The sequence below is a fragment of the Rhododendron vialii genome, chromosome 7a, assembly GCF_030253575.1.
Source record: "Rhododendron vialii isolate Sample 1 chromosome 7a, ASM3025357v1".
Taxonomy (NCBI): Eukaryota; Viridiplantae; Streptophyta; class Magnoliopsida; order Ericales; family Ericaceae; genus Rhododendron; species Rhododendron vialii.
This window is the reverse complement of record NC_080563.1, coordinates 20,115,916-20,137,564: the sequence shown is the minus strand read 5'-3', so window position 1 is coordinate 20,137,564 and position 21,649 is coordinate 20,115,916. Positions and strand designations below refer to the sequence as shown.

At 37.3% G+C, this 21,649-nt stretch overlaps 4 protein-coding genes across 5 annotated transcripts; 1 reads left to right on the top strand and 3 right to left on the bottom strand.

Moving 5' to 3' along the window:
- Positions 1-1,461: 1,461 nt before the first annotated feature.
- On the top strand, positions 1,462-6,896 carry LOC131333993 (protein EARLY FLOWERING 3-like). The gene is made up of 4 exons (XM_058368856.1): positions 1,462-2,237; positions 3,133-3,977; positions 5,527-5,578; positions 5,697-6,896. Exons 1-4 carry the CDS (start codon positions 2,034-2,036, stop codon positions 6,675-6,677), a joined length of 2,082 nt encoding a protein of 693 aa, XP_058224839.1. The 5' UTR covers positions 1,462-2,033; the 3' UTR covers positions 6,678-6,896.
- A 719-nt stretch (positions 6,897-7,615) lies between these two features.
- LOC131333995 (protein neprosin-like) lies at positions 7,616-10,134 on the bottom strand. Of its 2 annotated transcripts, XM_058368860.1 has the most exons (3): positions 9,724-10,134; positions 9,369-9,515; positions 7,616-8,223 (listed from the first exon to the last, which is right to left on the bottom strand). In XM_058368860.1, the coding sequence occupies exons 1-3, from the start codon at positions 9,748-9,750 to the stop codon at positions 7,840-7,842; spliced, it is 558 nt and encodes a 185-aa protein (XP_058224843.1). In that variant the 5' UTR covers positions 9,751-10,134; the 3' UTR covers positions 7,616-7,839. The 2 variants fall into 2 exon arrangements, with proteins under 2 accessions (XP_058224843.1, XP_058224842.1); XM_058368859.1 differs by having other exon boundaries at positions 9,369-10,134.
- LOC131332773 (protein neprosin-like) lies at positions 9,989-12,013 on the bottom strand. Its single transcript, XM_058367071.1, has 7 exons — positions 11,943-12,013; positions 11,508-11,616; positions 10,979-11,065; positions 10,575-10,853; positions 10,319-10,477; positions 10,173-10,226; positions 9,989-10,045 (listed from the first exon to the last, which is right to left on the bottom strand). Exons 1-7 carry the CDS (start codon positions 12,011-12,013, stop codon positions 9,989-9,991), a joined length of 816 nt encoding a protein of 271 aa, XP_058223054.1.
- Positions 10,835-18,104, bottom strand: LOC131332772 (protein neprosin-like; the record flags this gene model as incomplete). Its single annotated transcript, XM_058367070.1, has 11 exons — positions 10,835-10,853; positions 10,979-11,065; positions 11,983-12,129; positions 13,890-14,247; positions 14,859-15,005; positions 15,534-15,587; positions 15,706-15,867; positions 15,957-16,229; positions 16,335-16,421; positions 17,172-17,280; positions 18,079-18,104. Coding segments are annotated over 9 exons (1,263 nt in total), but the record flags the coding sequence as incomplete, so codon positions are not given.
- Positions 18,105-21,649: the final 3,545 nt, after the last annotated feature.

Here is a 21,649-nt window from a genome sequence, read left to right as displayed (position 1 = left end):
AAAATTAAGTGCTCCAATTTTCAATTATTTTGAATTGGGGCAAAAATCTTATTTTTCTGATCATATTATTAAAAGGTCATGATTAATTTTTATCTCTAGGGCTTTTATAATTAAGTATTTGCTTTTTATTTAGGATTATATAGAGCAAAAACTTGATTATGAGGGACTTAAAGACAAAAATTAACTTTAGAATAAAACTGGTGCGAAGATATATATATATTTTTATCATTTTATTCTAAAAGGTCATAATTTATTTTTGTCTTTAGATCTCTGATAATCAAATTTTTGCTTTATAGGATCCTAAATAAACAACAAATACTTAATTATAAGAGTCCTAGAGACAAAAATTAATCATGACCATTTAGAATATTATAATCAAAAAAATAAGATTTTCACACCGATTCAAGATGATTGAAAATTGGAGCACTTAATTTTTTTAGACTGTTTAATTATAAAGTCATTTTTTTGTATAACAGAGTTAGAGGAGATGTTGGGCGGGTGTTTGGAGTGGGTACGTGGCAGAAGGAAAAAGGTGAGACAGGGAAGTCAGGCAGTATTACTCGGATTGAGGATCCGGAGACGTAAATCTATTCCCTAAGCCTTCAATATGTGTGTGCGAGATTTTTTTTTAAAATTTTGAGATTCTAGATTTTCAAAATCATTTTGGAGTGTTTGTTAAAAATTCTTGATAACGGATTCTTAGATTCTACAAATTCTGAAAAGCTAAAAAATAAATGAAATTCTCAAAATTCCAAAGTTGAGTTTGGATAGTTTTTGGGATTCTACAACACAAATTCTAAAAAAAAGAAATGAAATTCTCATAATCTTGCAGTTGCAACAAATATGTTTTTCAACTTTTACTAAAATCCATAATCTAAAACCTGCAGCAGAATCTGAAGCTAAAATTTGTATTCACAACTATCGCAAACACGCCTAAATATCTATTTGGACTCAAGTTGACTTCTTGTCCCATTATGGTTCTTGCTCAATTTTGGTGATGAAAACTAAAAGGCTCAGTTTGGATGGTAGGTATCTCGAGGGAGAATGTAAATATGATTCTTGAACTTTGAAATTTCCATGTTTAGGTAGTGATTGAATGAAAATATGATTTTTATCTTTCTATCCAAGAGCAATCACTTTCCTAAAAAGAGGAGGGATCTCAAACTTCCACTAGCTCCTGGGAATCTGATATTACTGGGTAATCTAATTATTTCGGAGAAGGAAAGAAAAATTATTATCTCTTATACCCTCGAAACCCACCCACGTTGATTTTTTTTTTGGTTTCACATGCAATTTTTTGTTTTTTCTAGATACAGAAATTTTTTATTCTACTATTAATCTATCTTGGAGAAATAGTACAAGACAAATTTTTATGTAAATTTCCTTTTCTATATTGTGTTTTCTTTTTTTTTGGATCATTCGTTTCTATATTGTGTTCAATCATCTATGTTTGTTATGTTTGTAACTAGCAGCCTTTAGCAGGCGTAGTATCACGTTGGGAGGTTCCTATGTAATTCTATCCAAAATGGACCCCACAAACAAGCACTTTTGCCCTTGCCCTTTTCCACACAGCCTTTTGTGCGATATTTTCCCCACTCTTGCAAGCGACGCCCACCCTTTTCATTTGCCGAATATATTCTCATTTCGTCCGACTACACAGATCTTTTACCATCCCAAATAACAAGATTTACGCGTCCTTCGTTGTTTTCTTCATCACTTTGTCGGGATATTAATCCTTGACCAACTGGGTCGGTTTTGTGTTAATCAAAAATCGTTTTGGTTTTCTTCTCTGGGTTTGCTTTAATTCAAGATTTCTGCTGGTGGGTTTTGATTATTTTGCCCCTCAATTTCAGCTGGAGGGCTGTTTTTCCCCCACATCGATTTTGTAGTTAAGGGATTTGTTTTGGTTTCAGGGTTTGTGAAATCTGAGCTTTCTGCAATCGGTTTTGGTTTTTGAGGTCCCTTTCATGTGGTTTTCTTGTGGGTTTTTGTAGTTGGAGTTTGTCGAGAGAGAGAGAGAGAGAGAGAGAGAGATGAAGAGAGGGAAAGATGATGAGAGAATGATGGGACCTATGTTCCCCAGGCTTCATGTCAATGATACAGAAAAAGGAGGGCCAAGAGCACCTCCAAGGAACAAGATGGCCCTTTATGAACAGCTTAGTATCCCTTCTCAGAGGTTCAATTCCCTGAATCCCAATAACCCTGCTGCTGTTGTTCCTCCAGCATCTTCAAGCCAGGTAAGATTAAGTTCATGGTTTCTTTGATGTAAGCATCTTCTTCTAGTGATGGTTCTGAAATGTTCTGTTTGTTGAACTTGAATTGATTATCTTCTTTGGTGCATGAATTAGACAGTTTGGAGACACCACTATACATTATCTTCTTTGGTGCATGAATTGTTTTTAGGTCTTGCACTTCTTTAAATATGCTGACTAACTGCTGTTGTTCAGAACACAGCTTTCATGTGATCTTTTGTGAGGCTGACGTATTGCTAATGAAACTAATATTGCATTTTGTGGGTTCGGTTTTTTCCTGTGGCTTACTGATTGTTGGGAGATGAGGGCTGCTAACCTTGATAGTTGATATCATTTGTTGCACAAGTTAGTCAGCTACTAAATTCCTATCTCCAAAAATCTAGTATACAAGAGAGACACACAGAAACCTGAAAAAGAAGAATCGATAAGAAAAGAGGCGGGTCATGGAAAATAAAGAACCGATTAACCACTTAACCCTGTGTTTTGAAATGGGGATGTTTGTGCTGGTGTTGTTATACAGTATCCTGCATAGAATTTTGAAGCCTACTTATCTGAAGTAATGTCTCTTAGTGCCAACCTATGATTCATGAGCCATGTCCTTCATTTACTCCTGTAGACTGACTGGCTGACTGTGAATCTGTGGTAAAAGAAGGGGGGTCCTTTCAATTTAGTTTTCGTCATACCACCATTAGGGACAGAAAGCCTATTCTAGTCTTAGATTTGACCCCTCCTCTAGGTACAGGATCTTTGTATTTCTTTATTTTAGTTTCCACTCTTCATTTCCTAACATGTCTGCGCTTGAGGAGCCAGGTCAGTCTTTTCATATTGACTCAGATAGAAACCATTTTTTGTGTCTGATACAATGAATAATTTGTTGCAGGGAAGTGGCCATGAAAATGGTATGCCTTATCAACTTCATCAGCCTCGTTCAACGCAGCCATCTGATAAGTCACATGGTAGCCGTTCTGATTTCAACACGCCATTGGTACAACTTGAGCATAAAGAGAGGATAGATGAAGAGGATTTTACAGTTCCTACCTTTGTTCAGTCGGAAACAAATCATGAACGGAGCAAAAAAGCTAATGGCACTGAGGAAGAAATCTCGCCCTCCAGTCCAGCCTATTTGAATAAGTCAATGAACATTCCAAATACCAGTGTCAAAGAGCCCAAACAAACTGGCTTTACAGGTTTCAATTTGAGACAAGAAGGCAGAAGCCAGATAAAGAACCTGAAAGAATCTATGGCATTGGGGGAGCAATCAGTTAAATATGTCAATAGTTCAAAATCCAGAGAAAATACTGATGGTCTGTTGAAGCAAACTGATAAAGAATATAGACACCGCCTTGCAAACAATTTTGACAGATTACAGAGCACTGGTGCTAGTTTACATCATGAGTCCAAAACCAGGTCACAGCTACACAATAGTATAAGTGGGAATGGTTGCTCAAATGAGCCTGTGAGGGACATAAAAAATGCACATTCTGCCATCCGTACAAGAGATTCTTGTCCAGAAAAGGTTGGAAGTCCTAAAAACACCACTAATCAAAGTGGATATCATGACTACAAGACACAGGGACCACTACAGACGGCCAATGGTGAGAGAAGTGATGATGCCTCTGAGATTTCCATGGTGGATTCTATATCGGCGTTGGATATATCCCCTGATGATGTTGTAGGAATAATAGGTCAGAAACATTTTTGGAAAGCGAGAAGAGCGATAGTCAAGTAAGTTCCTTTCCTTATTGATGGCTTTCAGTTATTTTGGCAGTCTGGTACATCTTCCTCGTTGATTTCTCATTTTGCATGGTTGGAAGTTTGGATGTCATGGAAACTCATTCTTCCCCTACACAAACTCTTAGGCCCGTTTGCTTCCCCCTGCCCCCTGCTTTCCTGGAGCATGTATGCGTATGTATTGATATAGAGTTGCATACCAAACCATTATGGTGATTTTGATGTCAGTGTGAGTGTGAGTAATATGGAGATGTCCACCTAGGCAAGTAGGAGCAACATTTTTGCAAAACTGTAGGATTTCTCGTACATCAATTTCTATAAAGTTGCTTAGCTTTGCTAATATTTTTCCTAAACTATCTTCTAAATGTTGGTGCATTCACATCATCTTCTTCATTTCAATTCATCTCCTAGTTGTTGAGTACTAGAAAGCAGGAGCTGCTCTAGTGCCGTTTTAGAAGCCCTGCCCTAGCTGAATCAATTTTACTTCCTGGAGGTCCATCATAGTTTTGTGATAATTCCCAGCTCTGGGCTTGGCCTTGTAGAGAATTGGAAGATGATTGCAAGGGATGTTGGAATATTGGGTAACATCTGTTCATTTGTTTTAGAATTAGAAAAGCATTTAGATATTTCTTTGAGAGGGATATGGATCATGTACAGGGGATGCATCTAGTCGTCTAATGTAGAACTTGGAAGGGGCAGCTATTTCTGTATTCTTCCAATTATTTTATTCTGTCTTCTAACAATTCAAAACTTAATTTGATTGGTGAAGGCTATATCGAGTATTAATACTTGGGGTTAGGAATATGTAATCCTATGTGAGCTCAAGGAATAAGGCCTTAAGGGAGGGAGGATCTCAGGGGCGGAGTCTGGCTGTTCCCTCCAAGGTGCCATTTTGGTTTCCGGCGGCCCTTGTAAGTGTTTTGCAGTGGATATTCTTATGCCAATTTCCAACTGATATCTCTTGATGGTGTATGATTATCTATTCATTATCCATTCAAGATTGGCCTTGGGATATATTTTAGTTCTGATTTTTCGTATTGCTTGGGTGTCAAGTTTCAGCCCTCCACGTGGGTAGAAGTTCACTTTTTTCTGGCAGTCATGGCCTGTAAGAAGGGGAACAAATTATGTAGGATATTTTGGATCTTAGATATGGATAGAGAGGTATCCTACGGGCAACTAGTACTCAGCAATTGAATTAGTGATGGAGAAGGACATCATTTTCATGTAGGTATTTTGGTCTCCCTGGGTTTTCCTTCATATAATGGTTCTGGTTTGCAATATTTGCTTACAGTAGAAGGAAATCATCTGCTCAAACATGCAATATGAATTTTAACTGCTTCTCCAGTTTCTAGGTACTTATGTTTATGGGTGTAACAATGGTTTACTGATGCTCTTTTTAAAGGTTTTGACTACCTGGTTCTTGGTTGTGATTTCTATCAATTTATTCTCAGTTTATACCACGTGCTGTAAGTTGTTTGTAAATGCTAGGCCTCGTTAAATAAAATTGTCTGTGTCTTTTATCCAACCCCTTTCTCCTTTTCAGTCAACAAAGAGTGTTTGCTGTTCAAGTATTCGAGTTGCATAGATTGGTAAAGGTAAGGAGTTCTTGAATATTATCTTACTTCCAGGATATGTGATGCATAAATAATTTCGTTGCATTGGATTCATTTTGATAGAAATGTGGATTTTGATTTAATTCTTGATTTCAAACAGGTCCAGAGATCGATTGCGGGATCACCAAATCTTTTGCTTGAAGACAGTGCTTATTTGGGCAAACCTTTAAAGGGATCTCCTGCAATAAAACTACCACTGGAGTGTATTGTTAAGCCATCTCCGCACATTGTGGAGCATAAAGATGATTCTGAGAACCAAAATCAAAACATGGAATGCTCCGCTGAAAATGGCAATGCTGTTGGCAAGACATTTCTTTCTTCTGTGCAAAATACTAATCAGCCTTCAAATTACGGACCGTTTTCAGGAAATCCACTATCAGCACCTCTGATTCCAGATTCTAAATTCAGTCCTTGTTTCCATCAATCGCCTGGGCATCAATGGTTGATTCCTGTAATGTCTCCTTCTGAAGGACTAATATACAAGCCATATCCCGGAAACGGATTCATGGGCCCAGTATGCGGAGGTTGTGGACCACCAGGACAAAAGCCCATGATGGGTAGTTTTGCAAATCCTCCATATGGTGCTCCGACTTCTCATGAGCAATATCCAGGAATTAGTCATTGTTATTTCCCTCCATATGGCATGCCTGTTATCTCTGGCATTGGCATTGAACAAACAAATAGCTTTTCTAGACAAAATTCTGGTGGGGAAGTAAACTTCAACATGCAACACCAGAGTTCGTGTAATGTTCCAACCCAAAAGTGTGGAGAGGTTCAATGCGTTGAGAAAATGCTTGCGTCCAAAGAAACCGAGTTGCCTGGAAGTACAGCCAGTAGTCCTCCCGGAGGAAGAACACAAGGAGTTAGGGTAGGTCACACTCCCGAAGCAAGAAATGCGCTTCCTCTTTTCCCTACTTCTCCGGCTGTTAATGTATCTGAGGGAGCATCTCAGCTTGACGACACTGAGCAGCCAACAAGAGTGATCAGAGTTGTGCCTCACAATGCTAGATCTGCTACTGAATCAGCAGCTCGGATTTTCCAGTCTATACAACAAGAAAGGAAGCAAAACGACTCGGTTTAACCCTGCTTGTGGGGAACGATCGACTGGCGTTGAGTGTCAATGAGGTCCTCGACTCCATATTGGTTTTGTGCTTACTATTTTTGTTTGTACTGTCCGGTATGATGTTTTTGTAACTGTTTCTGTGTAATTATAGGTGATGCATATGTAGATATAGGTCTGAAGATTTCATGAGATCAATCAGGTCAATGTTATATGATAGTTTCTGTCAGTTTTCCTTCATGTGTTAATCTTCTATTTGGCCTTGGGCCTTTTTCAGCTTGTAGAATTTGTATGCAGTTGATAGTTACCTAAAAGATCGGCATGGTGTTTACCTGCTCTCTCTCTCTCTCGTTATTTTTTTACTTCACTTTGTACTGGTGCAGCAACTTTTTCCTGGTGACTATATGATTGAATGCTGCTAGTTTGCCTCTCTACTATATGCTTTGCGCACAAACAACTATGACTATAGTACTTGCCCGTGGTCCAGATGTTCCAGAATTTAGGGCCCGTTTGGTTATCTTAGCTTATTTGTTTATTTTACCCCTAAATCTTTACCAAAAAAATAAAAAAATAAGCAAAGTTCCAAAACAAACTAAAAAAATGAGCTCATGAGGATAATCAGATAGGCCTTCGAATATGCATAAATCGGGTAAGTTGTTACTTTTCTCGTCTCTTTTTTTGGTGCTTAAAACAGGAGAGCATGTATGGTTATTCCGACACTTCCTTCAACAAGTATTGCTCCGTCACATCACAACACTATCAGTTGGGAATCTCATCTCACTTATGTCAAGACTGAAGCTAAGATCTCACCACGTGTGCGTGGTGTTAGGAGTGTGTTCGGCCGATGAGAATTCGAACCCGGATCTAGTCCAACCAAGTCCGAACTTCCGCCACTGCACGAAGCCCTCATTGTACTTATGCCCTATCACTGTGCCATCCTTTTTTCCATAGTGTATCATAGATACGCTTGTTATCTTACAATACATATTCAATTATGAGAAGAATCACACATCAACATCAATGACCATTCCACCCCAGGTTACAGCCCAAAAAATAACAAAGGAACTTCCTTTGATCGCCAATGTGATTCTCATAATTGATTGAATAACACCTTATGATCATTAAAGGAAAAAAGGAGAGAAAAATGCACTGAAATTCAGACTAGTTGCCATTAGGAGTGTCCTCAAGGGCACCAGAGACTTTTACCAGGCCCTCCGTAATAGAATTCAGGATCTTCAACGTAATCCTCAATGTAAAAAACATCATAACACCTATATTCATCTGCATAAGCGTTGACGAACTCTGGAAACCTCAAGTCTAGAGAGTTTTCGCGGACTCGCATTCGTTTTACGCATCCGGATCTGCATCCGTAGTCGTCCCAATTCGGAAACTGCCCATTGCCCATGGCAGTTGCAGTGTGGGGAGGAGTCCCTATCTTTGAGCTGTAGACTTCCCCTCCCCACTCCACAGACTCAGCGTGGTATCTAAGCGCACCGAAGAGATCTGGTGGCCAATAGCCGATATTGACGCCGTTATACTGCACCCACCAATTGCTGGTATTTGTATCCTAAGTCCAAAGGCAAATGCATACAAACCAAAAGAACGTCAGAATGAAAAAAACAAGAAACAAGAAACAAGAAACATGTTTTCATACAGGTTTTGTGATCTCACAGGAAAAAACAAGGCTGGCACACTCGTATGCTTTCAAAACCTTTTGTTTTGAAAACTGTAAGGTGGTGGCTGGTGCAAAGGGGTTGTTAGAGAGGAGGGTTGCATGAGGCTGGGTTGACCAGAAATAGAGGGTGTTTGGTGCAGCTGAACTTGTATATTAAAAGCTGCTTATTAGAAAGCAATGTGAAAAAGCTTCAAATGGAGAAACTATATCAAGAGGTCTGACTACTGGAATAATGGTATCCATTGCTATTTGGAACATTACGGTCAGTAACATTGGTCAATTAGGTGAACGTACGGAAAGAGAGGGATTCAAATGCTCGGTAAATAAAAGAGCCCACAATGATTAATGAAATTATTTTTGCCGATCGAATAACAAAAGAGCCCACATAGCTACCAAAGCTCCTTGACCCAAAAATGGAGTGAATAGCGAGTCATTCCTGTTAGATTGTTGTTTTTGGTTGTGACACAGCTTCCGAGAGACGAAATGTCATCACTTATGGCACTTAAGCAGCATCAAGCAGGCCCTTAGTGGGGCAGGAAAACCTACTTTTAAAACGATTTCAAACAGCACTTTATTTCCGCAAGACTTGGAAATTTTCAAAACTTACCATTATCAACAACAACATAACCCATGTAGTCCTCAATCATTGGGGGTATGGGCGGGAAAAGATTGGAGACAGATCTAACCTTTGGCAATATGCACAAAGTGGCTGCTCGATCTCATAATACCACTGAAACAATGTCCCCCCTATACCTTTGGTAATATGCACAAACTTACCATTAAAAATAGTTGATCATTCGCATTTTATTGAAAAGAAAACTACAAAACAAAAGACAAAATCAACCAAGCCCAAGCTATCGATCATCTAAAACCTACTTCTAAAAACCAACTCGAAAGCTGTCAAACTATCGCTCTTATAACATGAGTATCGACCCTTAGATCAGTCAGACCAAAAGATACTTTACTGAACAATTTTCATACTTAATTCAGAGTTGATAAGAAGTAGATCAATTTAAGGAGATTCATTTTACTCTTACCTTGTAAATGTACACAGTTATTTGATATGGCAGTCCTCCAGAGGTCGAGATTGGATATATGGCAGCACCAAGAGCAACCTTATTGCTAGTTTGAACAAAACCAGGGCATGTGAGATCAAAACAACCTGTTGTGTTTGAAGAATCTACCTGGTATATAAGTATGAATAAAGCAAACATAGAAGTTAGCCAAATCAAATCAAATAATTCTATCATGTGGTAGTTTGCTTACTTCAAAAATTCATTTTCACTAAAAGAGCCTACAGCTTGAATAATTTGCAATCTGATATTTTTGTTTCAGATTTTAATCTCCATCTGCTAAAAGATCAGATTATTGCTTCAAATTCCACCAAAGTACCTCTGGATACGACAAGGGCAAGGGCATTTGATGTGCCCAACATTCTCATTCCCGAATTAGGCACTTGGATCCTTCACTTTCTAAAGATGGTGAGGAAAGAAGTTCACAATTTGCAGTCAAAATCCCATTTTATTTTGAGTACACTGGTAAACCAAGCATTGCACAGCATAATTATTATTTTGGTAACTTGTACAACATATAAGTTGTAAACATACATGACGTATTTGCATGCCCATCTCCAACATTTGGAAAAATATAAAGTGTCCTAAGCTTTACGGTTTAGGATATCTGGTTCCTGAACAAACACCCTCACCCGATACCCCTATCGCAGTCCATGTTACACATAAATTAACCAATCTATGTGCATAAATTAACTAAACTATGTGCTACTGGTTAGGTGAAACTCTAAGCTTCACTAAACCTTATTTACAAATTATCGGGTGACTTACGGTCCAATATACAAATAATCGAGTTGTCCTGTCTCCATAAACTCTTGGATTTACCTGAAAAGCAGATTCACATATATCAGTTTCATTGATCCTCACTACGAATTAGAAGAACAACAATAGATAATTCTTGAAGAGAGAATATTAACTGCCCAACCAGATTCAACGGCCTCATAATACATGTAATTGCCATTTTTCAAAGAAACTTGCGAGGTGCTGTAATCATCTGATTCAACAAAAGGATTGTCGACTTTAATGTCTCCCTGAGCTCCTAAATAGCTGAAGCCTTGAGCTATCAATATTGCCACCTGTAAACGCAAAAAAACTTCAGTGGTCCTACTCACAAATATAACTAAACAACTGTTTGTATTGCTCACTGAATGTAGAAAAGTTGATTCCACCTACCGAGTGATTTTCTTGTTGAAGGAACGAGTCTATGTTATCACCAAGGTGCTGAAACCGTTGGGAAAATCTAGGCTTCTTCCTTCCGTACTCTTTTAGAGAATTTGCTTTAAGTAAGTCCTGCTTCTGTATTCTTCGGATAGGAATTGTGCCCTCAGGACAGCTTCCACTTCTCTGCCATAGTTGTGATGTCACGTTTAGTGAAGATCCTCCCTTCCCCTTTGTTGATGCTTTCATTGTTGTGCTTGTCCTTTCCATTGTTGGATGGTAACTGGGTGTCATCTAAATAAAAGAATGCTCGGTTAACAACTTTCTGACTTTCTGTTAATTTGTATGTGGAATATCCCATAATCTCATAGGACATAAGATTTAGCAGCATAATTTTCTCAATAACAAGTTATGCTGACCTGGATTGTGTGATTTCTTAGCGCAGGATGATTGAAAGCTGGTTGGTTGTATATGTCAACACAGTCAATAATGTCCCCATCTTCACTCTGCAGAAAACATGAATTTATCATGCCAAAAAAGAAGAAGAAGGGAATTCATAGAAGTTAAGAGAGCGAGAGTCGAACTAGGTCTAAGTAAATCAGTGGATAAAAGTGATGATACAAAAGTTGTCCTAGGTACTCGAGTTAGAGCCTTGAGCATTGTAGTATTGTACAAGGACGTGCTATACCTTCTGGTTGGAACTATCACAATATTGGCGTATGTTTACTTAACTGACAAACGTACACCATCAGATAGCAAATACAGTGAATTGGGTATAATTGTGAAACTAAGCACTATTGTCTTTTATTCCTTATATTATATAAACACATCCATGGATTAGAGCTTTTGGCATGTACTTTTCATCATTGTGCCCACAAGATGAAAATGTAAATGGCAAACAAGGGAGTATATATGCAAAATAACAAAGAATTGGATGTGAAACCATACGTGAATGCTTTTCATTGCATGTTTATTAAGACGGTCAAGCTTCCTTTCAAATTCTAGTAGCTTGTGGCCAGATATCGAGTCAACCCCCACAACCCCAGGAGTAAGACCACTAAAAGTTATTACAAATAAAACCAATAATAGAATCACTATCAATTTGAACCCCATGCCCATCGTTGAGAGGATGCAAAATAATTTTCTAAAATTAGTTTAGTTCTCTTTTACAGATATATGATCTTGAAAAATCATGAAATACAGAGCCAAATTTGTTTATATGTGACGCATTAGACATCTACTTATAATACTACTTGCTAAGAATACACCAAAATCTTGTGATTTACCCTCCAGTCATCAATATATCATTCACTTCATGAATTCAAAAAGAACATGAAAAACTCATGCAATGTGAGAGCATTCGCAAGATTCACAAAATACAACCTTTTAGATGAAACATTGAGCATGTTATAGTGATGCTTACTGCTGTCAACTAAGCAAGGGAACTGAGGCATTACGATACACTAAAATGTCTTCATACAAATGTTATGATCAATAAGTAGTGCTGAGATAGTACTCTATATTCATAGTTGATGAGATCTGGAGATGTCATAAGAGATATTCCCTGCTCCTTCAATATAAAATACAGAAATTAGACTGTCAACAACAGTAGATCCATGAAATGGCTCCAATTAGATCCATGCAAACTATCTTAGACATCCGTAAAACACTCTTTGGTACCTTATTATTTCTCATCAGATATCAACAAATACTCATTGGTACCTTATTAGATTTACTTAAGTTGACGTATCCTTAAATAAGGCTTTCAAAAAACTTGAAAATAAGAGGACTTTAATTTGAAGAGAAACACAAATAAATTGGGGCCAGATACATCATTTCGCTTCCTAAGTATGTGACTGAACAAGGGTACCTGCTGACCAAATTGGTAAGCAAAAGGTCCAACATCCATTTACATATCACTTTTGGCAGAAAAACCAAATTTCTTAAAAAAATGTTCATAAAATCAGGGAGACTCACATAAATAATTGATTCTAAACAAACATGCATGTCATTGAGGATTAAGCCCAAAAAAATACTAATGAGGAATGATGTGTAAAAAAGAAGTCCCTCCTTCTTATATACTAGGACATCATACAGATAAGTCGAATCGTGGAGGACTGGAGAGAATAACTCCAGTAAAACGATGAGCTACTGTGCCTAGTCCTCACCTGAGATGGCAAAAATGGGAACCCCACTTGACAAAAGTACCTAGATTACTGCCTTAACCAATAACGTGGATCTATAACACATACACACAAAAAGAGAAGTTCGATGAATCAGTGTACCTCCAGAATTTTGAGTTAAATCTATGGAGGTATTCTTGGGAACCTACCAGGATTCTCTGCAATCAAATGGAAACATGAACCGAAGGTGAATCTCTTTGCCTCCATATTGTTTAATGACATGAAAAGCTTCTCTCCCCCCCCCCCCCCCCCCCCCAACTAATGACACAATGAGAATGAAAATGTTCTTTTCCAGCCTGTGGAACGGGACACGAGGATCCATCATATAAAAAGCCAGCACAAAGCCTGAAGATGTCTAGTTATTAACAAGAGGATTGATGTATTGTCACCGAATGAATTCACTTTACTTTGGGTACATACAGTGAAGGCTGAGTTTCAAACTTAGCACAAATGACGAAAGAGAAGCCTTCAAACCAACACTTGAATTTGCCAACGTTGTCAACTCCTGCTTAAACTCTGCAAGAGTGATGGTAAATGGGAAATATGAAACCTTACTACCCCTACATCGTTGCGAAGAATAATTCTCTTGACTCAAACCCAAATCACAGCTGCTGAATAGTACCTGCCGTTGCGCAGGATCACAACCTAAACAACCTTCCAGACTCCAACCTCAGGATAGTACAAATATGGGGTGAGTTCTAACTCATGCCTTACCACTTTTATCCATGCTTTTCCCTAGCATATCATTAGCTTGTCTTATTACCTATACAGGTTCATCTATAGGAATACATAAGAATATACCTCAACATCAGCTGAATATTTGAATGAAGCTCTTACAGTTTACGTTTACCGAAAAATAACTGAACATAGCCAAAAGCACATTCTCCTAAGAGTTGATGGTAATGAGTGCTTTTTTCTTTCTTTCTTTGCTAGTTAAAAAAGGCAGGAGGGAGTGATACGATTTCATAATTGACATGAAAGGAACAGCCTTTTTGCAGCTAATATGATCTCATCTCATAAGTGGCTTAGTAAAACCTTACGATCAGAAATGACAAAAAGCAAAAAAGAAAAAAAAAGAAAAAGAAAAAGAAAAATTATAATAAAGAAGTTTCCATCGGCAGTCCTCAAGGGCACATCAGATTTTTACCAGGCCCTCCATAATAGAATTCAGGATCCTCAACATAATCCCCAAGGTAAAAGGCATCATAACACTTGTATTCATCTGTGTAAGTATCAACCCACTCTGGAAACCTCAAGTCTAGAATGGTTTGGCGAACCCGCATTCTTTTCACATATCCAGAGTTGCCAAACATGTAATCCGGGAAATTTCCGCTGCCCATACCAGTTGCAGTGTGAGGATGAATCCCTGTCTTTGAGCTGCAAACTTCCCCTCCCCATTGAACAGTTATAGCATGATATCTTAGCAGAGTGAACAGATCGGGTGGCCAATAGCCTATGTTGGTTTTCTCTCCAAATTGCACCCACCAATTGCTTGTATTTGGATCCTAAGTCAAAAGGAAAAGACGTACAAAACAAGGAACATCAGAAAGGAACATTTTCACCATACAACGTTAGATAAAAACACGGTGTTCGGTAATGTTGTCAGTTTTTTGTTTACAAACCAAAAACATGTTTTCATCTATCTTTGTAAAAATTGAAAAACATACATGTTGCGTACACATGTTAGTTTGAAAGCCCATGAGAGGGTGGCTTGGGGTAGGGATGACAGGAGATGGTCAGGGAGGGAGGGGAGGAATGAAAAAGTGCTTTGAAAGCAAGTACAAACATCATTCCTCCCCTCTCTTTCAAATCTGCAAAAAATTTCATAACTGTTGCCATTTGTTCGAAAGCAGAAACACTTGGCAAAAAGTGTTTTTCTTTCCAGCTTTCCAACCTTTATGGATAAAATGATGTAACCAAACTGACCAAAGTTATTGATCATCGAAAACCAATTTTTAAAAAGTACCTTTAAGGTTATCAAACTAGCATTCTTGTAGCATGAGTCTTAGCTAGGAGATCATTCTGCCCAGAAAACACTCTTCCATGAACTATTTTCATGCTTGCTTATAAGTCGAGTGGAATTACATAAATCTAAGACGCTTTATTGTACTCTTACCTGGAAGATGTACGTAGTTATTTGATATGGAAGCCCTGTAGAGGTTGATATTGGATATATAGCAGCACCAAGAGCAACCTCATTGCTAGTTTGAACAAAACCAGGGCATGTGAGATCAAAACAACCTGTTGTCTTTGACGAATCAGTCTGGTGCATGCACGAAGCAAACATAAAGTTAGTGCAATCACATCAATTAATTTATTCTATGGTCATATGGTAGCTAACCTCAGATAGGTAACCTAAAAAACCAAAACAATGTATGGCTTTCGAATGTATGTTTTTGTTTCATATTTTCTCTCTTGGATGTCATAATGCCACAGATCTGATTGTTGCTTATGCGAAGCGATAAAAAATGGTTTCATGACACAAGGTTCGACAAGTAGTGGAAGCATTATGGCTTTTGGCAATTTTTGTTTTCTTCGCTTGGTGATTGTATTTGTTGTGCTTCGACAACCTACTTAATCAGTAATTTACAGTGGCATACAGGTGGCCTGGGTAGCCGTGATTTCAATAAATAACAATATAGTTTTTTTCCCCAGATTTATGAGACATTAACCAAACTATGTACTAATGTTAAGCATCAACAAATGATACAGTACATTAGAGATTTAGAGTGAAAGTCTTAGCTAGGCATCATTAAACCATCTTTTAGCATCAATATAGTTAAGTACTTACAGTCCAATATACAAACAATCGAGTGCTCCTGTCACCATAGACACCCGGATTTACCTGAAAAGCAGATACAGAACCATCAATCAGTATAGTTACATACTGAAAATAAGATAACCAACATCCACATTGATCCTCATTAAAAGAATAATACAACCAATGAAGAGAAAATACTAACTGCCCAGCCGGATTCAATAGCCTCATAACTCATGTAAGGGCCATTTTTCAAAGACACGCGAGAGGTACTGTACTCATCATCAGTTTCAACGAAAGGGTTCCAAACTTTGATGTCTCCTTTAGCTCCTGAATAGCTGTAGCCTTCCGTTAACAATATCGCCAACTGTACAAACGAAAAACATATTTAACTAAAGCTTGTTTCAATCACTCGCCAGTAGTAGATAATTGAGTTGATTCCATCATTCCACCAACCGAGTGATTTTCTAGTTGAAGGTAAGAATCTATGTCTTCATCAAGATGATTGAACTTTTGGGAAGGCTTCTTCCTCCCGTACTCTTTCACTGAACTTGCTTTAAGTAATTCCTTCTTTCGAATTCTCCGGATAGGGATTGTGCCCTCAGGACAGCTTCCACTTCGTTGCCATAGCTGTGATGTCACAGTCACTGAAGAGCCTCCTCCACCCTTTGTTGATGTTTCCATCGCTGTGGTTGTCCTTTCCGTTTGAGGATTGTAACTGGGTGTCATCTAAACATAAAGAACATTTACATTCATTTGCATTTGGAATATCACACAATTCTCACGTCATATAGGATTAAGCCAAATGTTTTTATGCAACAAAAAATTGCAGACCTGGATTGTGTGATTCCTCAGTGCAGGATGATCGAAAGCTGGCTGCTTGTGAACCTCAATGCAGTCAATAATGTCCCCATCTTCACTCTGCAAAAACACTAGAAATTTTCAAGGTTTCTTGACCGACCACACCAAGGAAATTAGCTTTGCCACTACCACTAAAAGTACTTGCAATGTGGTACGCTATGTGCCTTAAATTGTCGTACTTAGGAGCAGGCTTCTGTACATTACTACATAAGAATGTACTTCTTCCAGGCAATAGATAACTCAAAAGAAAAGTACATCTTTGCAAACTATTCGGGTAGAACACATATTTTATAGGAGCATTATGAATAGTTCTTTCGCATTTAATCTTGACAAAGCTCCTCTCTTTGAGATTAATGTTTGCACATCTGATACAGTTCTCCAAAGAAAAATGCCATGCAAATAAATAGGAAACTTTTTAGAATCACTTCGGATCGCAATATTCTCTATTTAGAAATGATAGTGTAACATGTTTCAAAATATGTGTTTCAAAACCCAACTCACTAGGGTATTAGCGTTTTCTGAAACTAATAGGCTCACCAAGAGACCCTGTACCAAGCAAGGCGACTTGTGCGTAACTAAAAAAAATCATTGTGCTATAATTTTGCCTCTCAAATTAAACGGCATTTGCTTTCCTCTTTTTTCCCCTGCTGAAACTTAACACAAAAATCAAACTCTACGTCGTATTGAAAAAAACACAGCCTTGGATGGATTTGGGGCCAAAAAGAAGAGAATATGAGAAAAACTAGAGTAAAATGGGATATACAGGAGAAAAAAAATGCAACATTCCACTGAATAGCATGGAAGCCATACCCGAATACTTTTCACGGCACGTTTATTGAGAAGATTTGACTTCCTTTCTACTTCCAGTAGTTTCTGTCTGGCTATCAAGTTAACCTCCACAACCCCATAGGTAAAGCCACTGAAAGTTGCAACAAATAAAAACAATAACAGAAGTTTGAACCCCATACTCCTGGAAAAATAGTTCCCCAAAGTCGGTTTATGAAATTGGTTTAGCTCTTTGTCAAATATAAAAAGGATGGCATGCAAATCAGGGAATACAGAAGTTAATGTGTTAAGAGGAGATGCATTAGACATCTAGAGTGCTAGCTAAGAATACACAACAGTCGTGTGATTAACCTTCCAATCATATCATTTACATTTGAATTTGAGAAAAGAAAAAAAAAAGAATCATAAAATGTGATGCTTGTGAAAAAATTCGTAAAACCCTTAACCTTTTCAAAGAAAGATCAGCCATGTTGGATTGATAAACTGCTGCTAATGCTGAGCTGTTATGTTATACAGTACATGACCCATGCAATTGTTATGGTGGATATAAGTGCTGTGATGGTGCTTTGTGGTCAAAGTCAAGAGTTTGCGTATGTAGTTACACTGCTAGCAGAATTTACTTCAGAAGAAGAATATTAAGGGAAATATGCAAATATCTTTGCTCCATTGCCCAACTAGACCATCACAAGCAATTAGATCCATGAAGCAAAAGGCTCAGAAAGACAAGAAAACGAGGACAAGTAAATACAAATACACCTTGATAAGATACATTGTTTCCCTTTCCAATTATCTGGTCTTGTATTTATGGACTTAAAAGTTTATGAATATGATGATGGTCCATTCCAGGAGTTAATAATCAATGCAAAAGAACAACTTTGTCAAGTAAAGCTGCTATTATTCAACAATTTCGTATTGTCCGAAAGACTGTTACCAGCTTCTTGATTGTATCCATCTGCATTGAGGGATGAGTTATGAACTGAAGTGGTAAGGAAAAACTTGAAGTCTTATCCACTTTCACTTGTGCAACAAAAGCCCAAGCAGCTTATTGAATCCATTGCACCATGGAGACTACTGATAACTTATTGATGCTATGACAAATTAAAGCTGCATCAGAGAGAGGAGAGAATCATAGGCCGGGGTTGGAGAGAAGACCTATAATAAAAACAAAAAAGTTTACGGACATAAGTTACTAGTGAATCAACAAGCAAAGGGGTAAGACAAGTACTTGGTCATCTGGACAAATGCGATGACTGATTATCTCTCTCTCGTTATGGAATTTTTCTTGAACGGGTTGTATCCCCCGGGCCTTGTTGGGCTGGTTTTATTCGTGCTTGAATTGTTGCGGGCTTAGTTTCTCTTGTAGTTGATTGATGATTGTCCGTCATGATTGCATATATATTACTGTAAATATTACTATCATTGTTGTACTGATTGGCCCAAAAAAAGTGACTAATCCATCTATGTTGAAGAACCATAATGCAGGGTGCTGAAAATATACTGTAATCATCTAGACATAAAAAAATAAAAATAAAAATAAAAATAAAAAAGAAAGAAAGAAAGCCTGAGGGCAATATAGGATCAATTTCAAGTACTATAAGAAACGAAACCAAGTTTGAACATGTAGAATTGTTTTAAGTTTTCAAAAAAGGCTGGCTTGTTCGACTAGGTGGTACTCGTCAAGATGGGGGGAAACCCCACTTGATAAATTTAGCTACATGACTTAATGCCTTAAAGTGAATAATAGTATAATAATAAAAGGGTAATATATACATGTTGCAAGATTTATGCCTTAACCAAAGAAAGTGAGTAATAACACGCATTAAAAATACTGAAAAACTAGTTTTGGATTACCTCCAAAATTTGAGTTAACTGAGGGAGAATTGATGGGAAACCACGGGAATTCATCGCAAATTCGTAGGGAAAGATGGAAAAAACAGAAGGTGGCCGGCAAATTCTGGTTCTCTTCGCCTCCACATCCATTTCATTAATTTGGTGGGTCATGCTACAGTAGTACAGATACTCATACTATATGCACTCGTATAATCAAATTATTGAGAAGCATAACCAAACCATTGAGAGAAGCATAACAACTGAAGGCAGTATTTGGTTACGCCTCTCAATGATTTGATTACAACTCTCAATAGTTTGGTTATACAGGTTCATATGATACGGGATATGTACCGTAACATTTATTTCCCCATGAGAGGAAATCAATTATATACTACTATATACAAATACGCATTTACCAAGTTATGACCACGGTGCTCAGCATATTTTGTTCAGTTAACTGGGGCTCCCAATGTAGTACTCCGTCACTTCCCATTCCTCTCAATTTAGACTGGGTGTTTTTTTTTTATCCGCATTTAGACTGGGTGCTTGCTTTTATAGGTTGTGGTATTATTATTATTTTATGTTAAACATACCATCAATTAGCCAATACGAAATTGATTAGTTCGAATGAGCTGGCTCACCTGGGTTTATCTTGAACTTATATCTAGTTTGATACTGTACTATAGTAATTACGGAGTAGTATATACTTATATTTTTCTGCTACTTGTAACAAAAATAATACGTACTGTACTAATAAGCATACTAGTCAAGTGACTATCGAACCAGTCACTACTCAGTTAGCAACAAGTTTTTTATTTTATTTTATTTTAAATATAATTGGTTTTTCTCATCGCAATTCTCAAAGGTGTAGTGATAATGGAAAGAATAATGCTTTAGGAGATATACTATAATGGTACTAGTTACTACTAGTATCTATAGTTGGCAAGCTCTTCAGCTCCACTCGTATGACAGGAGTCTAGAATTAAGAGTGTGATCTTAATCCATCTTTCCGTATTGGTTCTGTTTGTATAATAATGTGAGCTTACCTCGTTCAAAAAATCTTGCAATCACTAATGACCAGGTTCCTTGGGCTCCATAAAGTAACAAAGACTTGGCAAAGTCACGTGTCATTATCAGAGGGTAGACAGTAAAAGTGTGGTGGATAGACAAAACTACATGTCATTATCCGAGGATAGGCAAAACCAAATTCCTAAAACCTTTTTCTTTCTTTTTTTCATTTCTTATTAGTATTCTATTTATTGTCATCCAAACAAAGCATAAATAAATAAAAAAGGAAACAATTTAAATCCTAGTCCTAAATGGAGTGTCCACATAGATTTTCATCCTACCTATCATCACAGATTAAGATTTACTCCTCTGTAGTCCTAAATATAGTTTTGCAATATTGCCCTTCTTGTATACTAGTATACTGTATGCAGCTGCATATGTAGTAGAATTTTATTATTTTTTGAAAACAGGGCTTTAATATTTTTTGGAAACATTGATTAAGAATTAGCCATACTCTATTGCATTTAGGTGTAAGTTTAAAGTGCACTTTTTTCGTATGTTCAGGAGTTTGGTGTGGAACATACCCTTCTTGAGAACAAATATGTTTTATGATTTTTACTTGTCACAACAAAAGAGTTATTGTATTGCATTATTGTTTCATTGACATGTTTATTTATTAAGCATTTCTTATTGCTCAAACTCTTCTAAGAAAAAAGAAAAGAAAAGGTCACACCACCTTCGCTACCAATCAATCACAACTATTATCCCGCCACCACCCCTCCTCTCATCCCACAACCACTAACTACACCTACCGCCACCACTCACTTCCCTCGATCCGTAGCCACTACCACTGTAGTTTTCCATCTAATAACACATAGCTCGACTTGGAATTAGTGAGAAGACATCATGGGCCTTTTTTTTTTGTTTGGTTGAAGGCCACATGGTTTCAAATAGAGTGTTTTGCAAGATGGGCCGAACCCGTCTTTCATCATCCCTCAAAAGTTGGACCTGGATTTGTATGATTAGTTCCAAGGTCGGTTTAGGCTTCTAAAATCTCAAAATTAGAGTAAATGAAATTAAATTGTACAATGATTTACTCCATTCGTCCCACAATGTTGGTTCTCTATTCTATTTTAGAATGTCTCAAACTATTAATCCTTTTTAAAAAGTCAACTAAAAAAGTGTGTGAATTTCCAAAATTTATCCTTCATTAATAATTAAGGATAACTTTATAGCATTCAATGGTTAATAGTGGAGATCAAAGGTCATTTCTAAGGGGGACATGCATTTAATATTTGTCCCCTTAAAAAATTGGAATTTCCGAGACAAACCAACATTGTGGAATGGAGGGAGTAACTTATTTAGCTTAATTTCCCAAAAAAAAAAATCTAGGATTTTTTGTTTTGTTTTGTTCTTATTCATATTTTTTTTTTCGCATTTGTTAGTTTTACGTCAAATTTTTATGAATTATTAATTCGTCTCGACTATAAGAATAAAAAAAAGTAAAAGTTTATGACTTGTGCAAAAAAAATTTTGAAAATATCCAAAAAAGTGCTAAATTTTGGATATTTTCTAAAAACCAAATTGGGTAAAAGTCAAAATTTTTATTTTTCCAATTCCTTTTGTTGAGATGAACCAATAATTCATAAAAATTTGACGCAAAA

What these genes read in the sequence shown, in the direction of transcription:
- LOC131333995 (XM_058368859.1), bottom strand. Translation starts at nt 9,581, where the DNA reads ATGATAGAATTATTTGATTTGATTTGGCTAACTTCTATGTTTGCTTTA. An exon ending in TAACTGTGTACATTTACAAG is followed by an intron (nt 8,224 to 9,368) that starts GTAAGAGTAAAA and finishes CTTTGGACTTAG; the next exon opens with GATACAAATACCAGCAATTG.
- LOC131332773 (XM_058367071.1), bottom strand. Translation starts at nt 12,013, where the DNA reads ATGCCTCAGTTCCCTTGCTTAGTTGACAGCAGTAAGCATCACTATAAC. An exon ending in CTCAATGTTTCATCTAAAAG is followed by an intron (nt 11,617 to 11,942) that starts GTTGTATTTTGT and finishes AATAACTTTTAG; the next exon opens with TGGTCTTACTCCTGGGGTTG. An exon ending in CCGTTGAATCTGGTTGGGCA is followed by an intron (nt 10,227 to 10,318) that starts GTTAATATTCTC and finishes TCTGCTTTTCAG; the next exon opens with GTAAATCCAAGAGTTTATGG.
- LOC131333993 (XM_058368856.1), top strand. Translation starts at nt 2,034, where the DNA reads ATGAAGAGAGGGAAAGATGATGAGAGAATGATGGGACCTATGTTCCCC. An exon ending in CTCCAGCATCTTCAAGCCAG is followed by an intron (nt 2,238 to 3,132) that starts GTAAGATTAAGT and finishes AATTTGTTGCAG; the next exon opens with GGAAGTGGCCATGAAAATGG. An exon ending in AGTTGCATAGATTGGTAAAG is followed by an intron (nt 5,579 to 5,696) that starts GTAAGGAGTTCT and finishes GATTTCAAACAG; the next exon opens with GTCCAGAGATCGATTGCGGG.